The 18,198-nt window shown below is 49.0% G+C and overlaps 2 protein-coding genes across 2 annotated transcripts in view; both read right to left on the bottom strand.

The window, feature by feature from the left end:
• Positions 1–3,373, bottom strand: part of CTTN (cortactin) — a 43,849-nt gene extending 40,476 nt beyond the window's left edge. Inside the window, 1 exon segment of the mRNA XM_078148738.1 lies at positions 3,334–3,373. The gene's annotated coding sequence lies outside the window, so the exon portion shown is untranslated.
• A 5,231-nt stretch (positions 3,374–8,604) lies between these two features.
• The window catches only part of PPFIA1 (PPFI scaffold protein A1), a 101,801-nt gene continuing 92,207 nt past the window's right edge, over positions 8,605–18,198 (bottom strand). Inside the window, 7 exon segments of the mRNA XM_078148589.1 lie at positions 8,605–9,781; positions 10,974–11,044; positions 13,174–13,339; positions 14,328–14,396; positions 15,137–15,312; positions 15,655–15,752; positions 15,835–16,010. Of these exon segments, the coding sequence (XP_078004715.1) occupies positions 10,986–11,044; positions 13,174–13,339; positions 14,328–14,396; positions 15,137–15,312; positions 15,655–15,752; positions 15,835–16,010 (744 nt within the window). The 3' untranslated portion in view covers positions 8,605–9,781; positions 10,974–10,985.

The following is an 18,198-nucleotide window of genomic DNA, read 5'->3' as shown; positions in this document are numbered from 1 at the left end:
AAGAATTCTAAGAGGAGGGCATTTCAGGAAGAAGAGAGAGCACGGTGCTGTGGGAAAGGCAGCACAAAGGCTCGGCGGCCCAGACAGTCAGAAAACAAGCATTTCTTAAGCATCTACTGTGTGCCAGGGACTATGAAAATACCTGGAGAGAGAAAGGCAAAAACCCTGCCCCTGCCCTCAAGAAGTTCACATTCTAATCGGAGAGAAGATATAAAAATAATGCGATAAATCAAAGCAGACTGAAGGCAGTCCTGAGAGGGAAAGGCCTGTGGTAGGCAGGATTCGAAATGAGTCTTGAAGGAGGCCAGGGCTTCTGAGAGGTAGAGAGGATGGAAGGCATTCCAGACATGGGGAACAGCCAATGGAAAAGCTTGGAGATTGGAAATGGAGGGTCACGTATGGACAACAGCCAAGAGGCCAGTGGAGCTGGCCAGTGCATAATCCAGAGAAGGGAGCAGAACATAAGAAGATGAAAGGCAGGAAAGCGCCAGGCTGTGAAGGGCTTTAAATGCCAACCAGCTGAATCAGTATTAGAATCTAGAACTGGGCGGGGGGAACCTGTGGCTTTCTAGGTCCTTGGGCGCAGCCAAGTCCAAGTTTTACCGAACAGATCCTTTTATGAAGGGAATTTGTTCTGTGAAGTTGGGATTCAGTCAAAGGGCCACACTTGAGGACCTGGAGGGCCACATGTGGCCTCGAGGCTGCAGGTTCCCCACACCTGGATTCTAGAAACAAGGCACCTCTGGAGTTCACTGTAAGGACAAGGACTGTTTTTGCCTTTCTCTGTATTCCCAGTGTAGCACAGTGCCAGGCACACAGTAGGCACTGAAGAAATGCTTGTTGATTTGACTTGATTGAATAGGAGTGTGTGACATGAGGATTCAGGAAGTTCCTGAGTGCAAGGACTGAAGAGAGGAGACGACGCAGGGAGACTAGGGAGGCGGCTGCTGCAACAATCCAGGTGAAAGGCCAGGTGGTGGCTGGGGTGAGAAGAGAGCACATGGAAAGTTCTGTGGTAAAGAGCACAGGAACGAGTGAGGGGTAACAAGGCTGGAAAAGCCCATTGGAGCCAGGGCTCCAAGCACTGAAAAGGACAAGCAGCACAGTTTATTTTGGGAGCCAATGGAGAGCGAGAAGGGGATGGAAATGGTCAGACCTGAAGGGAAGGAAAACCACTTTGTGGAGTCAAATCAAATATACCAGCCTTCTGGCATATCACAGAACAGCAGAGTTGGAAGGAGCATCAGGGGTCAGCTGGTTCAGTCATCTACAATGTCTCCAACAAGCAAACAGCCTCTGCCTGGCTCCCTCCAGAGAGGGAGAGTCCACTCTTTCCCAAAGGAACTCAGCCAGGCAGCAGGCATTTATTAAGTGCTTACTGTGTGCCAAACAGTGCTAAACCAGAAATACAAAGACAGGCAAAAAACAGGCCCAGCCTTAGCTCATCTTAATGTCCCAGGAGCGAAGAGGAGACAAACAGCTATGTACTTACAGAATGTCTACATCTGACTGTGTGCATACATCTATCATCTACCTGCCTCTCCCTCTACTTACCAGTCTATCTCTGTATCTGTCTGCCTTCCTACCTATCCAGCCGCCTATCCGAGTAATTTCAGTGGGGAAGCACTAGCTGTAAGGCAGACGCAGAGAGAAAAGAGCCGCGGTTAGCTCTCTCTGAGGCCTGCATTTATTCCTTCTCAATTCCAAACTTAACTTGGGCACTCTGGGGCCAAAGAGAAGTCTTAATCCTTTCTTTTCGTTTTCTTTCCTCCTCTTCTTCTTCTTCTTCTTTTTTTAATAGAAAACAGCCTTTCAGATACTTGCAGACAAACACCAAGTCCCCGGGAATCTCCTCTTTTCCCTTCAATCAATTCTCAGATAACAGGAATTCCAAGGTCCATTATCATCCTACCAGCAATCAAAACCATTCCCTAAAGTGGGAAGAGGGGGGAAATCCCTGGTCTTAGAAAATCTTTTAAATCCATGGCTTAGTAAAACTCGGCATATCCACACCCTCCCCCTCCCTCAGAAGCAGGAAGTATTTGTAAAGAGCCTAAGCATTCCCAAGGAGATTCCACCCAAGTCCAGGCCCTGAGAACCTCGGAAATACCTACACTGCCCTTCCTACACACCACAGAGCGCAATTAGGGTTAGGGTCTCCCTGACTTCTGCTGGGGGATGAAGTCGCCCCTCCTAGGAATACTTGGATTCTCCAGCAAACATTTAACCAGCTGGGAGAGAAATGGGATGTGCTCGTAGCACACGAGGTACTGACTCATGGAGAGACTGGGAGGGAGCGAAAAGGCTTAAACCCTAAATGCCTGTGTTTCAGTTCACATCCCATTCGCAGAGGCTTCGCTCTTTGAGAAGAGGTCCCCGAAGAGTGCGAAGGTAACCCCAGTGTTTTCCTCTGTCCCTGCTGGCCTGGGCCACGATCAAGCAGCTAGGCAGATAGTCCCTGGAAGACCAACCCCCTTCCCCTAAAAGAGCCATTTTCTTGCGGTGCCATCCTTTGGCCCTGGTCCTAGGAGTTCCCAGCCCATCCAGAGGATAAACTTCCAGAAGTCCAAGCCCACCTACCTTCCCAGAAGAACTTTTCCCTAAAAGAATTCTAAGCTCCTAGTGCACTGGCGCGGGCCACAAAGCCACCGCGGCCCAACCTGCCTAGCCACCCCTCCCCCAGCAGGGGGAATCCTGCAGACAGAAGCCCTCGGGCTGGAGGGGGAGGGGTCGCAGCATCTCTCAGAGACCAAAAGGCCAGACACACCACAAAAGATGGGGAGGCAGCGGCCCGTGGATTAGGGAAGGCGCCACACCCATTTATCAGCACGGTCCGAGCAGGGGCGGTCCGGCCCGGCCCGCACACGAGGCCTGGGTCATACGGAGATGGACTCGCACACACATGCATCACACCCAGCTCCTACCTGCTCTCCCTCCTCTCATCCCCTACTCTACCCCGGGGCGGAGGGGGGTGGGGGGAAGCAGAAGGGCACCCACTTCACTGGCCACAACCCCCACCTCCACCCCAGACCGCGGAGGAGGCTCAGCTCGGACCGGCTGGCGGAGGCGGCTCCTTCCGACCCCGTCTACATCCACATTCACGCTCAGTAGCGTCCCCTGCTCCCTCCACCACCTCCGCCTCCGCCTCCACCAAAAACCCGCAGACGACAAACCGCAGCACCCCAGAAGCTGCCACTTCCTCCCGAAACTCCAGCCGGGCCCGGCGGAGGAGCCCGCCCTGGCCTTCCCCCTGCAGCCCCGCGCTCCGTGCGGCGCCGCACGCGGCCCGCAGGGACACTGGGCAACCTCAGTCTCCCGCCTCCGCGCGCTCACCTCGGTCCGTGCGTCCGCGCTCGCCAGCGACCGCCGATGCCCTGCCCTCCTCTCCCCTCCCCGCCGCTCCGGTCCAGCCGCGGTTTCCGCTCGCGACACTTCCTGTGTCGTCAGCACCGGGATGGGCCCGGGATGCAGAGCCCATAGGAGCCACCTGCGGAGCGAAGCGAGTCCTCCCGGCCCGGCTCGACCCGAGCCGGCACGGCATGCCCTCCCTGCGGCCTGTGCCCTATGCCTCCCTCGGGTCTTGGATCTCTCCTGCTCATCCCGCCCAGCTTAGCGCCCAGCCCTCCTTTCAGTTCATTCATTCATTCATTCATCCTTTCCTTTCCTTCCTTCCTTCCTTCCCTTCTCGTTCCACCCCACGCCTGGGCCCTCGGGCCCCCAAGGCGTTCGAGTTAACATTCTATCTTCCTTCAGAAGCCGGGCCCTCTCCCAGCAGACACTTTGTATCCCTTAAGGTTGGCGCTGCCTCTGACTCACCTTGGGCCACTTCCTTCCCCTCTCCGGGGGCAGGAGCCAGAGCTGGAAGGACCTCATTCTTCTGGCCCTCCTGAAAGCCTCCTTATACACCCAAATCTGGTAGCAGTCAAACCAACTATCACCTGAATAGTTCAAGAGAGAAAATGAAAAGGTGGGAAGGACCTCATCACCCCTCCGCCAATATTACAGAGGAAGAAACTGAGGCCCAGAGAAGCGAAATGATCCATCCAAGTTCATGAAAGGCTTTGTAGACTCCACAGAGCACTCTTCCCTCTCAGGCTTTGAACTAGTCCAAGTATGGGCAGCTAGATGTGGAAATGGATAGAGTGCCTGGCCTGTAGTCAGGAAGACATCTTACCGAGTTCAAATCAGGCCTCAGAACACTTCCTAGCTGTGACCCTGGGCAAGTCACCTTGTTTGCCTCAGTTTCCTCATCTGTAAAATAAGCTGAAGAAATGGCAAACCCCTCCAGCATCTCTACCAAGAAAACCCCAACTGGGGTCACAAAGAGTAGGACAAGACTGAACAGCATGGCAGCAGCAGAAAGGCCTAGCTCTGATTTTCTGTAGCGCTTCCTAAAATGTTCTTAGACCAACACAATGCATAGGTGGGGGTCACACAGATTTCCCTGAAAGGGCTTTCGACCTTTATTCTCTGGGACCCTCAACAATCACCAGAAGGGCCATGCTATTTTCCATTATCCCACAGATTACAAAACTGAAAACCAACTCAGGCTCAGCAAACATCTGTTGGAAAAATTTCTCCTATGCACAAACACAGCCAGGCTTGTTTCCAACCCACATCTCGGCTGAATCAAACGCCCTTTGCATTACACCACACTGCTCCAAATTGTCAAGGCTGAAACAAACAAGAGTGCAGCACCAAGGGAGTTGGGGAGGTGGAGGGGGCATTTTTTTTTGGCTGGAAAAGAGAAAAGCCATGGGGGAGAGACTAGCTACCTCCAAACATCCGAATATTTGCCGCCATGCCTGCACACCAGGAAGGATAGCCCAAAAGGTTGCTCTGAGCAAAGAACTTCAAACCCCTTAAAGGGCTGAATCTAAATGGGGGTTACTATACTAGGTCTGCACCCCAAAGAGAAAAAACCAATGGGAAAAGGGGCCCACATGTACACACATATTGACAGCAGCTCTTTTTTTGTGGTGGCCAAGAATTGGAAATCGAGGGAATGCCCATCAGTTGGGGAATGGCTGAACAAGTTGTGGTAAAGGACTGTGATAGAATACTATTGTGCTATAAGAAATGATGAGCAAGATGATTTCAGAAAAACCTGGAAAGACTTACATGAGCTGATGCAAAGTGAAGTGAGCAGAACCAGAACACTGTACACAGTAACAGCAACATTGTAACAATGATCAACTGGGAATGACTTAGGTCTTCTCAGGCAATACAACGATCCAGGACAATTCCAAAGGACTCATGATGAAAAACGCTATCCACCTCCATGCAATTCTAACGCAGAATGAAGCACCCTTTTTTTTAACTTTCTTTTTGTCTATTTTCCTTCACAACATGACTAATATGGAAATGTTCTTTTTGATCACACAAGTATAACCTATACCAAACTGCTTACCATCTCAGAGAGGGAAGAAGGGAAGGATGGAAGACCCTGGAACTCAAAATTAAAAAAAAAAGTTAAAAATTGTTCTCACACATAATTGGGGAAAATATTTTCTTAAAATGATAAAGTGGGGGAAATAAAGGGAGTTACTGGTTCTTACAGTTAAAAAAAAAAGCCAACCCAAATAAGTCTGTTATTCTAAGTCCCCGAGGCAGGGCTGCAGGAGCCAGGGATTAGGGATAGGGCAGTCTGTAGTGCTGTCATTCAATGTTTGGTCATGTCCAACTCTTGGTAACCCCATCTGGGGTTTTCTTGGCAAAGATACTGGAAGTCCGACATTTCCTTCTCCACTTTACAGATGAGGAAACTGAGACAAATAGGGTTAAGTGACTTGCTCAGGGCCACACAGCTAGTTAAGTGTCTGCGGCCAGATTTGAACTCAAGCCTGGTACTCTATCTTCTGTGCCACCTAGTTGCCAATGGGCACTAGGTCTTTCATACAGGTTGCATATCTGGTACTGTGGAGGGCCTGGAGCTGTTAAATGACACATCCTAGGAAGTCATTATAATTTAATAGCACTATACAATCCCACAAGACACTTTCACATAAATGAGCTCATTTGATCCTCACAACCAGACAGCTAGTGCCAAGCATCATTCCCATTTCACAGATGAGCAAACAGGCTAACTAATCTGCTTAAGGTCACACGGCTAGTAAATGAATGAATTATGGAAGCCTCCATTGGCTCAAATGAATGAGCACAGCTGGTGACTTCCTCCTAATAGGGCCAACCAGCATGGGGCTCCTTATTGGTACGGTGTCCTTACTATTAATAAGGCAGAGAAACAGAAGACTGTGCAATCACTAAGTGTTCATCCCGTCCCACGGACTCCAGCTACTGGGGGAGAAGGGTGCCATCCTGCAATAAACTCAACTTTTAACTTTGACCAGGAAATCTTGTGTCAAGTGAGAAGTATCCTGGCAGAAAAGTCATTGCATAAAATCTCACCCTATGATCCCCCAAAACTGGGGGCAGAGGGAGAGGTGTGGCACATGGAGACAGAGGCCCAATGTGACCACCTAACCTGGTCCTAGGATTCAGTTTCTTCATCTGAGGGGGCTGCAATGCATGGACTCTGCAGTCTCTCCCAGATGCTAGGATCTTTTAGAAAAGCTCCAGGATAAAAGCTACTCTACCGGAGAGAAATGAATTCACCAACTGAAACAGGCTTTGAAACTCTAAAGATGAAACCAAGCACAGGACAAAAGCAATTTCTGCAGGCAAAGACTATTTGTATTTTACTTGCCAGCTGACTTTTCCAAGGTCACACACAGCTAGGAAATGGCCATTCAAAGTCTAAGTTCTAGGGTGGGCACACAGGCCGAGTGTGAAGAGCAATGAGGTACATCCCCTAGACCATCTCATCAGAGGGTCCTGATGACTGCATGTGGTGGGCACTCACTTTACAGAGAAGGGGGCTTGCCTAGGGTCAAGGAAGGAAGTGATGGAGGCCTAACGGAGGCCAGGCTCTTGCTCAGCGAATGATCTTCTGATGGTGGTCCACGATGCCAACTTCACACAGAATGGAAGGGCAATTTAGGTAGCACATGTGGAGGGAAAGAGCACAGAAGAGCCAAACAGAATCTCCTCCCCTTTCCACACAAATTGAGTGAGAACTATCCTGGTGTGTGACATTTTTCCTCAGGTCAATAAAAGGAAGTAAAAAATGGAAGTGCCTCGAGTACCTTGGAGGCACAAGGGAAAAACAAAACCCAAGAAATTACTTAAAAGCCATTTGGCCACCTCAACAGCCTCAACTGATTAAAAGCAGAGAAGAATTGGGTAATTTGTATGAAGTGTTTAAAAAAAATAAGGGTAGGAGACAGGTAATAAGAAAGCCATTTGGAGCTTGGACTCCCGAGGAAAACTTTGAAAGGGAAAAGGCCTGCAGCGTTTCTTCCCTGTACACATGCTATCATACTGATCAATGCCAAATTATCTCCTCCTGTCTTGTGCTAGGCTATCCCCAGCTGCTTTTTTAATAAGAAAAAAACCTTCAAGCTGCAGTGAATTGGAAGAAACAGCATTGGCCTGTGGCAGCATTTAGCCTCACTTATAACAACAACAGCTGGCATTTACAGAGTGCCTACTGTGTGCTATGTAGGCCCTGTGTAAGGGTGCTACAATCACTATTTCATTTGGTCCTCACAACCACCCTAGGAAGGAGGCGCTATTACCATCCCCACTTTACAGATGAGAACACTAAGGCAGGCAGAGGCCGCCTTGCTCAGGCTGTGTGTGACACAGCTCATGAGTGTGAGGCTGGCGTGGAATTCGGGTCTTCCTGCCTCCAGGCCTGGTGTTCCACCCACTGAGCCATCGAGCTGCCTCCACTAAGTCCAGATTGTTAATGAAATAGCGTGCAGGACATGTTTATGAGACCTAGGTGCGGGACCCTTGCAGTCCTGACCAGTTTTTGATCAACTGTGAAAACGTCAGCTAAGGATACGCAAGTCACTGGAACAAGAAAAATAGAGACGCGAGAAACACGGAGTGCCAAATTCCACTCCTCTGAGCCTCACGCTGAAGCCATCCGCTGGGTGACTGCTCTGCCTTCATTTAGAATCCCCCACACTGTGGGAGATGAAAGGCCGTGTGCTACGGCAGAGTGGGAAGAGCAGGGCCCCCAGGAATGTTGCCTTCACCCTCGGCCCTGCCCCATGATGGCTGCAGGAGGTCCTAACTTGGAAGTGCCCACCCCGGCAGAAGCCTGAGGCCTCATGCCGGCCCCAGCCTGTGCACACAGGGACCCTGACCCAGCGCTTGTCCCATTCTCGTGCTGGCAGGCAGCGGTCAGCGTAAGCACGGCTTGTTCTGTGGATGTTTTATTGGCAGTGGTAAAGGCTTCAGTACTTTATTGAAAGAAAGCAATAAATAATACTGTGATAAAAATAGTCAAAAGCAGGCTGTACATACTTTGTTACATAATCAGAAAGTTCACAAAAGATTAATAGAAAAACAACAGTAACGATGAGTTATACAAGTACATTAAAAGCAGAAACGAATAGGAAAAAGACATGCTATATATATATGCACATATGTATATATTTATATCTGGATCTATCTATCTATATATATATATACACACACACATACATATATATATAGTTGCATAATAAATAATGCACCATGATCTACACCAGGTTCTCGTTGGCTTTTTAATGTGCCATTTTTAAAAGTAAAAGGTACATTCTCTACAGTCTGAAATGTGATGGCTATACCATTAAACTCTCAAAAACGTGTCCGGGCGCAGAAGCTAAACAAGTTGGCCAACAAACGCCGAAAGCCGCCTGGCGAGCACAGTAAGGCCTGGATTGAAGGTGGCGCGGCATCCCTCGGCAGGGGCGGGCCTCGAGACTGCAGCGCGCTGTGATTGGTCCTCGAAGAAATTGCATCGGAGCCTCTCAACCAACGGCGTTGGGAGGAAAGCACTTCTTTGCGGGCTGGGGGCAGGGGAGAGCAGGACCTGGCCCCCTCCCCAGGTCCATCCTTCCGGGCTCAGAGAAGTCTTCTCTGTTCATGGCTTTATAGCAGTCAATGAAGACAAGTTATCCAAGGAGGGGAGACTCAGCGCCCCAGGGCATGCTGAGCCAGGTTTTTCTAGAACGACTCCATAGCGTTCTAACGTTTCTCAGTTCCAATTTTAGTAGAGAAGATATTTAAAATACAAAATGTAAAATCAGTCCATGCTACAGAATGAAAAATTTCTTTTCAGAAAAAGATCAGTAATTGTGATCAGTAATTAAATCACACCATAACTGCTTGCAATGAAAAGTCTGATTGTTTCAAAACGACTGCGGCGGCTTGCTTTTTGAAGCATTCGTTAAAAATGTATTGATGATGCCTGCCTACTCCTTGGTAAGAGGGCGCTTTTTACAAATGTAGTAAAATCCTCATTTCTGTCAGGTTTATTTAAAAAAATTAAACAATGATCATTACAATAACTGCACAATTTACAAAAAGCCCTATTTGCTCATAGGATTTATACTTACAAGTATTACAGTACATTCAGTTGACTAACAAATTAAGCATAAGAACCTCATGGACTGGAAAAGATATTTATAATCTGGATACACATGAAAAATTAAGTAACTGTATAAATGAAGTCACATAAGTTTACATAAATATAAGAAACATTTAATTCTAAAATATTTTCTCTATGGTATTCATGAATTTTTTTACTAATTAAAAACTCTGTAATAAAATATCTCATTGTCCATATAACAAGTATTAACAGATTAAAGATCCACTCAATTCTAAAATGTGGTCTTGGCTGAGTTCAGAACGATGCATAATCATCTGTAGAAGTAGTGTGGGTAAACTAGGAGGAAAAAAAAAAACATGCCAATGAGTGGCTGCCAGCCAGAAGCCAGCAAAGAAGCCAATGAAAAGTCCAAATCCCAGCCCACGCAACTTTCTTTAGGAATTACCTGAGCAAAACCCACGTTTTTTACTTACAAGAAGGCTGTCCCTAAACAAAATGACTGAAGTGTATCCCTAAGTCAGCACGTAGACGGTACAGAACAGAACCAGCCTCACTCGGGAACTTTTAAAAAGCAAGTCTGCCCGTGAAAGGAGACCCAAGACTCGAGCATCTTCGGCCCTGTGACGAAGAGCTCTTACCCCTCCCGAGGCCCTGGGCCCAAACCACTGCAACGCGGCCACAGGCCAACAACCCACAGCTCTGTGTCCAGTGCAAGTAAACCCTTGCTTGAATGGCCCTTCTCCTCCGTAACCGCGATCGTGGGATGCTCCAACTGGGGACTGCCACATCGCCTGACCCTGAATCCAGGGCTGTGGCTGCTACAATCTTTTCAGTAATATCTGCCAGAAAGAATGCAAACCTACAAATCACACCAGGGAGGAGTCTTGGAGCATCGGTGCAGCTTAGATTTCAAATGAACATAACTGAGTATGGCCCACTTAGCATTTGCCTTTGTCACCTGGGAACCTAATTAAGGCTCTGTTCCTAGGAAGAAACATGCTGGATCAGTAGCTAACTCCAAATGAATTGGCCTGTCCAAGTCTTGGGGAAAAGCTGGGGGTGTAAACCATTAATAACAGCCACTTTCCCTGCCAGAGGAAGCATCAGCTTTCCTGATCGGACACTGGAAAGGGACAAGACAAGGCAGCTGCAGGCGGTAACACGGGGGATGCTCACTTGGCCAGATCTTTGAAAATACGGGATAGAATTCTCCAATTCCTCTAGTCCCTGACCCCTGTGCAGCTGGAAGGGAAGAGTGACCCCAGTACCTCTAAAGTACAATATGATGTAAAATGTTAAAAAATTAAATCCGTTGACTGACTTGGAGAACTGTGGTCTGTTGGGCACCCCTTCCACTCCTCAGAAGCACAAAAGGCTGTGATTCCACAGAACCAATGGAGCGCTAACGTTGTGTGTAGGCAGCTGGCTGCCCCAAGCCAACAAGGACCGTCGTCAGCCACGTGAAACCAAGCACCTAAGGGCTGGCATCCGCTGGGCACGTTGTGGGCGCCACGCTCTCTCTACTCACCAACAGAAGGCTTTAACAGGAATAAGTCCTTACGGTCGCAGAATCCAACCTCTGGCTTCCTGATACACTGCCTGTTTCAAGAGCGCAGAAGGAAAGCGTGCAGAACACAGCATGCAGTTAGTTTTTAAAACCACCTGAGTGAGGACAGTTACAAAACGTTCTGGGATAGCAGCAGCGCCCTTCCCCAGAGGTGAGTGTGAGGGGGCTCTCTTTGGGGGGTGTGGGAATGAATGTGCTGGAAGCGAACAACAGCTGGTCACCAGACACCGACTCCCAGGGTCTCTGTGGGGTCCCCACCACCAGGAAGCAACCGCAGACAGCGTTAGAGGAAATCCCTTTCCATCTCTCCATCTGCCATCTGAACCGACTGTCAGTGGGGCTGAGTGTCAGATGAACAGAGAGGAACACAGCCCAAAGAAGGCAAGTCAGCACCCCGGGGGAGGCAGACGACTGGTTACGTAGAAAGACCAACATCTCAGTGAAGAAAGATGCCGGAGGCCTCAAAAACAAAAACCGCTGCTGATGCTATAAATTGGTTGGAACACTGTAAGTCAGTGTGTTTCTCTTGTTCTCACTCTATGGGTCATCAACATTGCTCTGAAATGCACAATTTGGCATGAACAACGTACTGCTCAATGTGCTCACAACACAGCAGCTCTGAAAAGGCACAAGCTAGTCACCAACACCTGAAAACGGTGTGACCCCGTAAATCCGTATCCACCTGGAGCTTGGGCCCCACCCCTCCTCTCATCTTGATGACTGCCCCTGCACTGGAAGCCACAAGCCAACCAGGAACAGCTGTTGTTAATAATAAGGGGCATGATGGCAGTGGTGACCCTGACAGAGAGAAGACTGCAGAGCAAGTGATGTCTCCGAGAATCCGTCCCTGGCAGAGAGTGAAGAGAGAGGGCCAGGGGGCCGCTGTGCAAGAGAAGAGGTCCGGCCCGGCCCCACCAGCCATGGCAGCGGAAGGTTCAGAAGCAAGCACGGAGACAGGCCCGAGCACGGCCTGTGCTGATGCTTTTCGATTGATTTCCTCCTGGGTACATTAAAACCTTGAGAACGTCAGAGAAGATCCAACCTGGTTTTGAAAAAGTCCTAGATTCTGAATCTGTGACACCCTGAGAAGAACATCCACGGTTCTAAGGCCATTCCAAGGACTGCACCCCTAGGACAGAGTGTCCAGGAGCCGCACCCAGAAAGCTACTCCCTTTCCCAGAATACACAGCTGTCCTGAAAAATGCTCCAGGACACCCAGAGGTGGCAGGAATTGGGGTTCAAAGGCTGTTCCTGGTCAAATGTGCTTCCATTTGAGTGTGTGAGGTTTCCTTTCACTTGAAAGCTGGTCTGAATCTATCTGGATCCTTAGGCTTTAGTGAAACTACTAAGTAAAGACTTGTAACTAAAACAAAAGGCCTGGCCCAGGGTCATCTTCTGACCCTAAAAGTACCCAAGAAAGGAGCAGGTGAATTGGAGCTGTTGTTTTCTTCAATGAATGAAAGATGGAGGAGACAAAGGTAAATGTCCTCCTCCCTTCTAAAGTAGATAAAAGTATGTAAACAGGAAAGCTCAGGGTGTGGCTAATCCTGAAAGGCAGGGCACCTACCAAGGAGTGACTGACAAAGAAGAGGCAACCTGAAGACTCTGAGGGCAATGGCATGCCAGAAAGGCCCTTCTGGGGGTAAGCCTGGACTCCTTCCCCAAAGCTATGTGAGGGTCTGCTGGGCTCCTGCAACCAGGAGAGAGACCTTTTGTCCACAGCAGTAGAGACAAAAGGTGAAGAGGAGCTGAGATCTGTATTGGTTAGGTAAGATGCACACCAAGGAAATCAGAAATGCCTCAAGTACTGAAGCCACTGTCCCATAAACACACAAGCCCCGAGGGGGGCCAGAGTTCCTCTCAGAAGATGGAGGTACAAGACAGTGTTGAGGGAACAATGAGATGTGGTGGGCTCAGGATGCCAGGGAAAGTCTGGCGGGACTTCCTGGCCCTGAGGATGCCGGCACGTACAGAAGGCAGAGACTACAAGTACTCTAGAGGAAATTCTTGATGGTCAAGGGAAACATTTCAAGTCAGCACGTGCAACAGGACATAAATGCTTTAAAACTTATTAAACAGGCAAATTTAGATATGAAATAACTTGCATTCCAACACAAAAAAATCTGAGATGCTTTAAGAAATGAAAACTCTGACCACCTACCATCCATCTGCATTTTCTTTGGCTGCATAGAGGGTGAAGACATAGACGAGGTGACCCTAAAATTTGCAGGGAGGGTCTCTGCCGAGCCAGCAGCTAATCCTCGAATGTCCTTGGGCCTAAATTTTTTTCTCCACGAAGGGGCTCTGCGAAAGCTTTTATCATCATCCTGGAAAATTCAGGAACACAGTAAAAATCCTGGAGCAAGCTGAGCCAACCCTTTCCATTCACTTTACCTACATGTAGGTCAGGCTCTACAAATGCCACATTTGATCACTGGTACCCTCTGAGGCCTGTCCAAGCACAAGGAATTCTTGAGGCTGCAGGAACTTTTTCATGGACAACAGGCCCCCAGTCCATCCCGGCAACCCAGCACAGATCTTGGTCTGAGCACACAAACCCCCAGCTTTCCTTAGGGACTCATCCTGGATGGCCACCAGAGGGAGCCCTAAGGACCTGTGAGGTGGCAGGCTAGCCCTGCACTCAATCTCACACTCCTCCCATGACCTCTGGGTTCGGCTTGTCTGGAATTCCAGGAGGACATCGAAGACACTGGCCCAGGAAGGTCTAACACCTTCATTTCCAGAGGAGGAATGAGGGAGACACAGGAAACAACATTCCATCAAGTCTCTCAACATTTTATAACCTGTGGTCACATCCTGTCCCGACCTTCATTTCTCAGGACTGAAAACAATCCAAATGTTAATAATCTCTCTTTGAAAGTCCCCGCCTTCTTGGCCTGGCCCTTTCCATCCCTTGGTTAGCTAGGACTGTGTGGGGACTGTTCTGACTGGCTTTCTGACCAGGGCAGCACTCTGGGGAGATGGGGAAGTATGTGGCAGAGTAAGAATGAACAGCACATGCTTTCAATTCATGGGAAATAAGCAAAGTTTTCCCAAATCTCAGGCCTAAGAGAAAAATGTCAGAATTCAAACAGGAAAAACCCTGCTCAGGTGAAAAGGTCACAGTATTCTAATGTCTGTTTTAATTACAAAATTTACAAAAACAGGGAACATGTGCCGAGTGGCAAATCCAGAGGGGCTCTGTCCCATGAGACAGTATCTGGGCACCAGTAACAGCCCTGAGACTGACTAGAGACCTTCCAGCTCAGCCACTGAGCTCAAAATCCACGTTTGCTGAAAATCTCTCAAACTTACTTCCTCAAACCTTCTGTCAGTGCCCATAACTAGAAGGTTGTTGAACTCTCTTTCCAAGACAGCACGAGCCTAAGGGAAAAAGCAAACAAAAAACCCAAACAAACAGAGTTTTCATTAGTCTTTGAGAAAACAGGAGGGATTGGGGGTGGTGGCTTTATTTTTTTTGAAAGCTCTAAACATGTCACATAACATGTTAAGCCACAACCATACTCCTCAGGCAATCTCCCTACAGAGGCAAGATCTGAACAGGCAGCTGTGGAGCAACTCAACAAATCCTTCCTTCTTGCCACCAACTCCATGCCATCCTTATGTCTCCCCAAAGGTCCCTAGTGGGCAAGAGGCCCGAGGCAAGACAGAAATGAGATCGTTCTACTGGTCGCCAAGGGCACAGGCCATGGTGGCTAAGGGGGAAGGTATGAGAGCAAGCCAGGAAAGGGGAATGAAGGCAGGGGGACTCTGCCATGGCCTGTGTGGAGGATGCCACTGGGGCTCTGGCAGCCAAGATGGGGAAGGGCCTTTAGACCACAAGAGGAAGGGACATTGTGCAAGGAGCGTGATCATCATTTTCAAGGATTTGAAGAGTCTGCATGGAGAAGGGCATTTATGGACAGATTGTCTGTGAGGGGTGATGAGGAAAAGACACAAAGAACCCTGCTAAGAATGGGAACTCTCTGTGCGATGACCCTGGCGGCCACAGGAGGAAGGGCCTGGCACCAAGAGAGAATGGACGGACTGAGTGCACACTGCGGTGACTCTGGGTGGGGACTGTGCTGGTCAGTCAGACATTACTGGTTTGGTCGCAGGCTTACCTGTGTGTTCTGAGTGGGGATCTGCAGCAGGAGGGCCAGAGCGTTGAAGTCAAAGGTCTCATCCAAGGCCACCAGCGCGCCGTGGACGCCGCTTTCCACGAGGTTGTTTGCATACTCTTTGAGGCCGATGGATAAAATCCAGCGAATCACCCGATCATTGCTCCAAACGAGCACCTCTAGAGAAGGACATGAAGAGACGGGACATCAAGGGGCAGCCCGGCAGGGCCCACACCCTGGGGAGCCAGTAAAGCACCGTTCTCCAGCACTCTCATTAGCACTAATGCTGCTGAGAGATCATCTCGTCTGGAACCTCCGCCTCGGGAGGTGGGGAACACGCACACAGACAGCAGCTGCTCTGCACCACGCACTGTGCTAAGCACTTCATTGTTCTCACTCCTGGCACACCCAACCCTGTCCCCGATGCCGGCCCAGGCCAAGAGCACAAGCATCCTGGAGAGGTGGGGGAGGGGGGGGGAAGGAGACGACACGCGGGGGGGACGCCCAGACTCCAAGCAAACCTTTGATTTCATTCTGACTTTCTTCTCTTCTCCTTTCCAGTTCCTTCCGATCATAATTCAGTCTTCGCAGACACATGATTCCACACTGGAAGCTGTTTCTATTTGGAAAAGGGAAACCCTCAGAGGCAGCCCTGGGCATGGATTTCTGCGCCATCAGTCACACCTCCTCCAGTCATTTACCTGTGGAAACTGTCCACCATCTTGAGCTGTCCTCGCAGGTCTTTCTTGGTTAGATGGTCAAGCATCCGAGCGTCCACAAGACACTCCATGAAGTAGCTGCGGTACTGAGGAAGCCCCAGGCTGGGCAGCCACTCATTGCCGATCCACTCGTGATTCATGTCGCCATAGGCCAACGTCTGCTTGAGAAAAGGTATCAGAGAGTTACTAAGGAGAAACCGAGTCAAAGAACCAAACTACTGTTACATTAATGGCTATCCAACTGACTTTCTGTTTTTCGTAGCTAAAAGAATGGATGGCTTCGCATCCTTCATTTTGCAGAATGTATCTGCGTCCAAAGGGTGACCTGGCGCTGTACGGTGGCAAGGACATTTCACTCAAGTGTCAATTATCAATTAGACATTGTATTTCCTCCATCATCCGAACAGTTCTGAGGCATTTCTGCATTTGAAAACAGAAACCTCCTTTCACAGAATCACAACAGAATATAGTTATAGTCCCTGAGTCTCATTAACTGTTGAACTACAAAGAAGGGTCATGACTCACAAACAGCTTGAAAAGATTAGCCAATCTTATTTTTTAAGCACACGATGGGGGAAGAATGATTCCATTAAGAGTTGTCTGTGTCAGATATAAAGTGTGAATCTTTCCTGTGGAAGTCAAGGGCCCACAGACCCTGTATGCTCTGGTACAATAACAGATTCCCTGTGAATAAAGCAGCTTGGCAGAGGAGACACTGCCCTAAGCTTGGGATCAGGAGTCCTGGGCTCAAATCTTCCCTCAGGCACTTACACAAGTCACTTAATCTTGGAGAGCCTCAGTTTAGTAACCTGTAAAATGGTGATAATGCTGCTTGTTGTGAAGAAAGGGCATTCCCTCCACACATGTTATTACACACGTTCTCTTGGGGCACATGCAGGAGGCCTGGACGGTTCTGGCCAGGACACCAACGAGCACGACCACACCCTACAGGGAGCAGACTTTCACCACAGCTCAGGCAGGACTATTCCCGAGTACCCCTCTAAAGGACCCAACACCCCCGGGGGACACACAAAGGCTAGAGGATGGGACTCTTTCTGGCTGGCCATGTCCTACCCAGACTGGACCAAGAGACAAAGCTGCCTTCCAAAGAGCTGGGCAAAGTGACTGCTGGTCTTGTCTAATCGTTTGTCACATCCATGACAGACTTCATTCTAAATCAAGACCAGGGGGCCAATCATGGGCCCTCAAGCACAGCTGCCACTCGTGGTGCTCAGACGAGGCCGTCCTCAGATGGAGGCTGAGTCGGCCTGTCCAGATGCCTTCCCCACAAGGCTGACAGATGGATGCCAGCAGTAACGCAGCAGCCTTCGGCCATATACACACGGCCTCACCTCACCAGCCTCCTGGAGGAGTCTGGATGGCCCGTGGCCTACATTATTTGCTACGGGCAAGTATGTATTCAGAGGCTGTTATGTATCGAGAGAGGATGAGCTTCCTTCCATCTCTGCAACCTGCTCTGTGGCAGATTTCTTGAAGAAGGCCACTCATGGAACCTTTCTGAGTGGCAGCTGGGCAAACTATTGCCAGAAGAACATGCTATGGGGAATGTATATTTCCTATTCAAACACAGGGGAGGAAAAATACCATCAAATGGCGTTCAAAAGTAGTGATGTAAAATGGAAAGAACACTGGCCTTAGAGTTGGAAATCAGCGACCTAAGCCCTAACTCTCAGTCGGTTTATGGCACTCAGCTAGGAGCTGGAGAGAGATACAAAACCAAAACGATTCCTGCCCTCAAGGAACTTCCACTCCATGTGGGAGATCCCATGAACATCAGGAGGCACAAAGCAGATGGGAGGGGAAGACACAGGCATCTGGAAAAAGGGAAAGGCCTTGGTTGAGCTGAGTCTGGAAGGAAGCCAGGAATTTAAGGGCTTTCCAGACACCTGTCAGAGGGTCAGAAAAGGAAGGACAGGTCAGGCTTGTATTTAGAGAAAACCAATCTGCAGGTGTATTAACTGGAGAGAAGCTGTGGAGGTAGAAGCTACAACAGCCAGAGACTGATGGGATGTGGAGGATAAGGAAGAGCAGAAGGACTCCAAGAGAATTAACCTCTCTGATCTTCACGTTTCTCACCTGCACAACGCAGGCAGTGAAAGCGGCATTCTTTCCACCACAGAGATACGGGAAGGCAAACACACTGGGTGGGTGCTTTTTAAGTCTTCACATATAAAATGTAAGGGACTAGAGGTACGTTAAAGACTGTCAGCCAATCCTAGTCACTGTTCCTTGCCTGCCTTGTCTGTTAATATTTCTGTTACAAAGAATATTAATATAAATCAAGTTTTGTGCCATGTTTGTAAGAAAACAAAATCCAAATGTGGC

Source organism: Phascolarctos cinereus, unplaced genomic scaffold (genome assembly GCF_003287225.1).
Source record: "Phascolarctos cinereus isolate Bilbo 61053 unplaced genomic scaffold, phaCin_HiC Scaffold_9;HRSCAF=440, whole genome shotgun sequence".
NCBI lineage: Eukaryota > Metazoa > Chordata > Mammalia > Diprotodontia > Phascolarctidae > Phascolarctos > Phascolarctos cinereus.
Note: the sequence above shows the minus strand (reverse complement) of the source record. Positions and strands in the feature narration are given on the sequence as shown.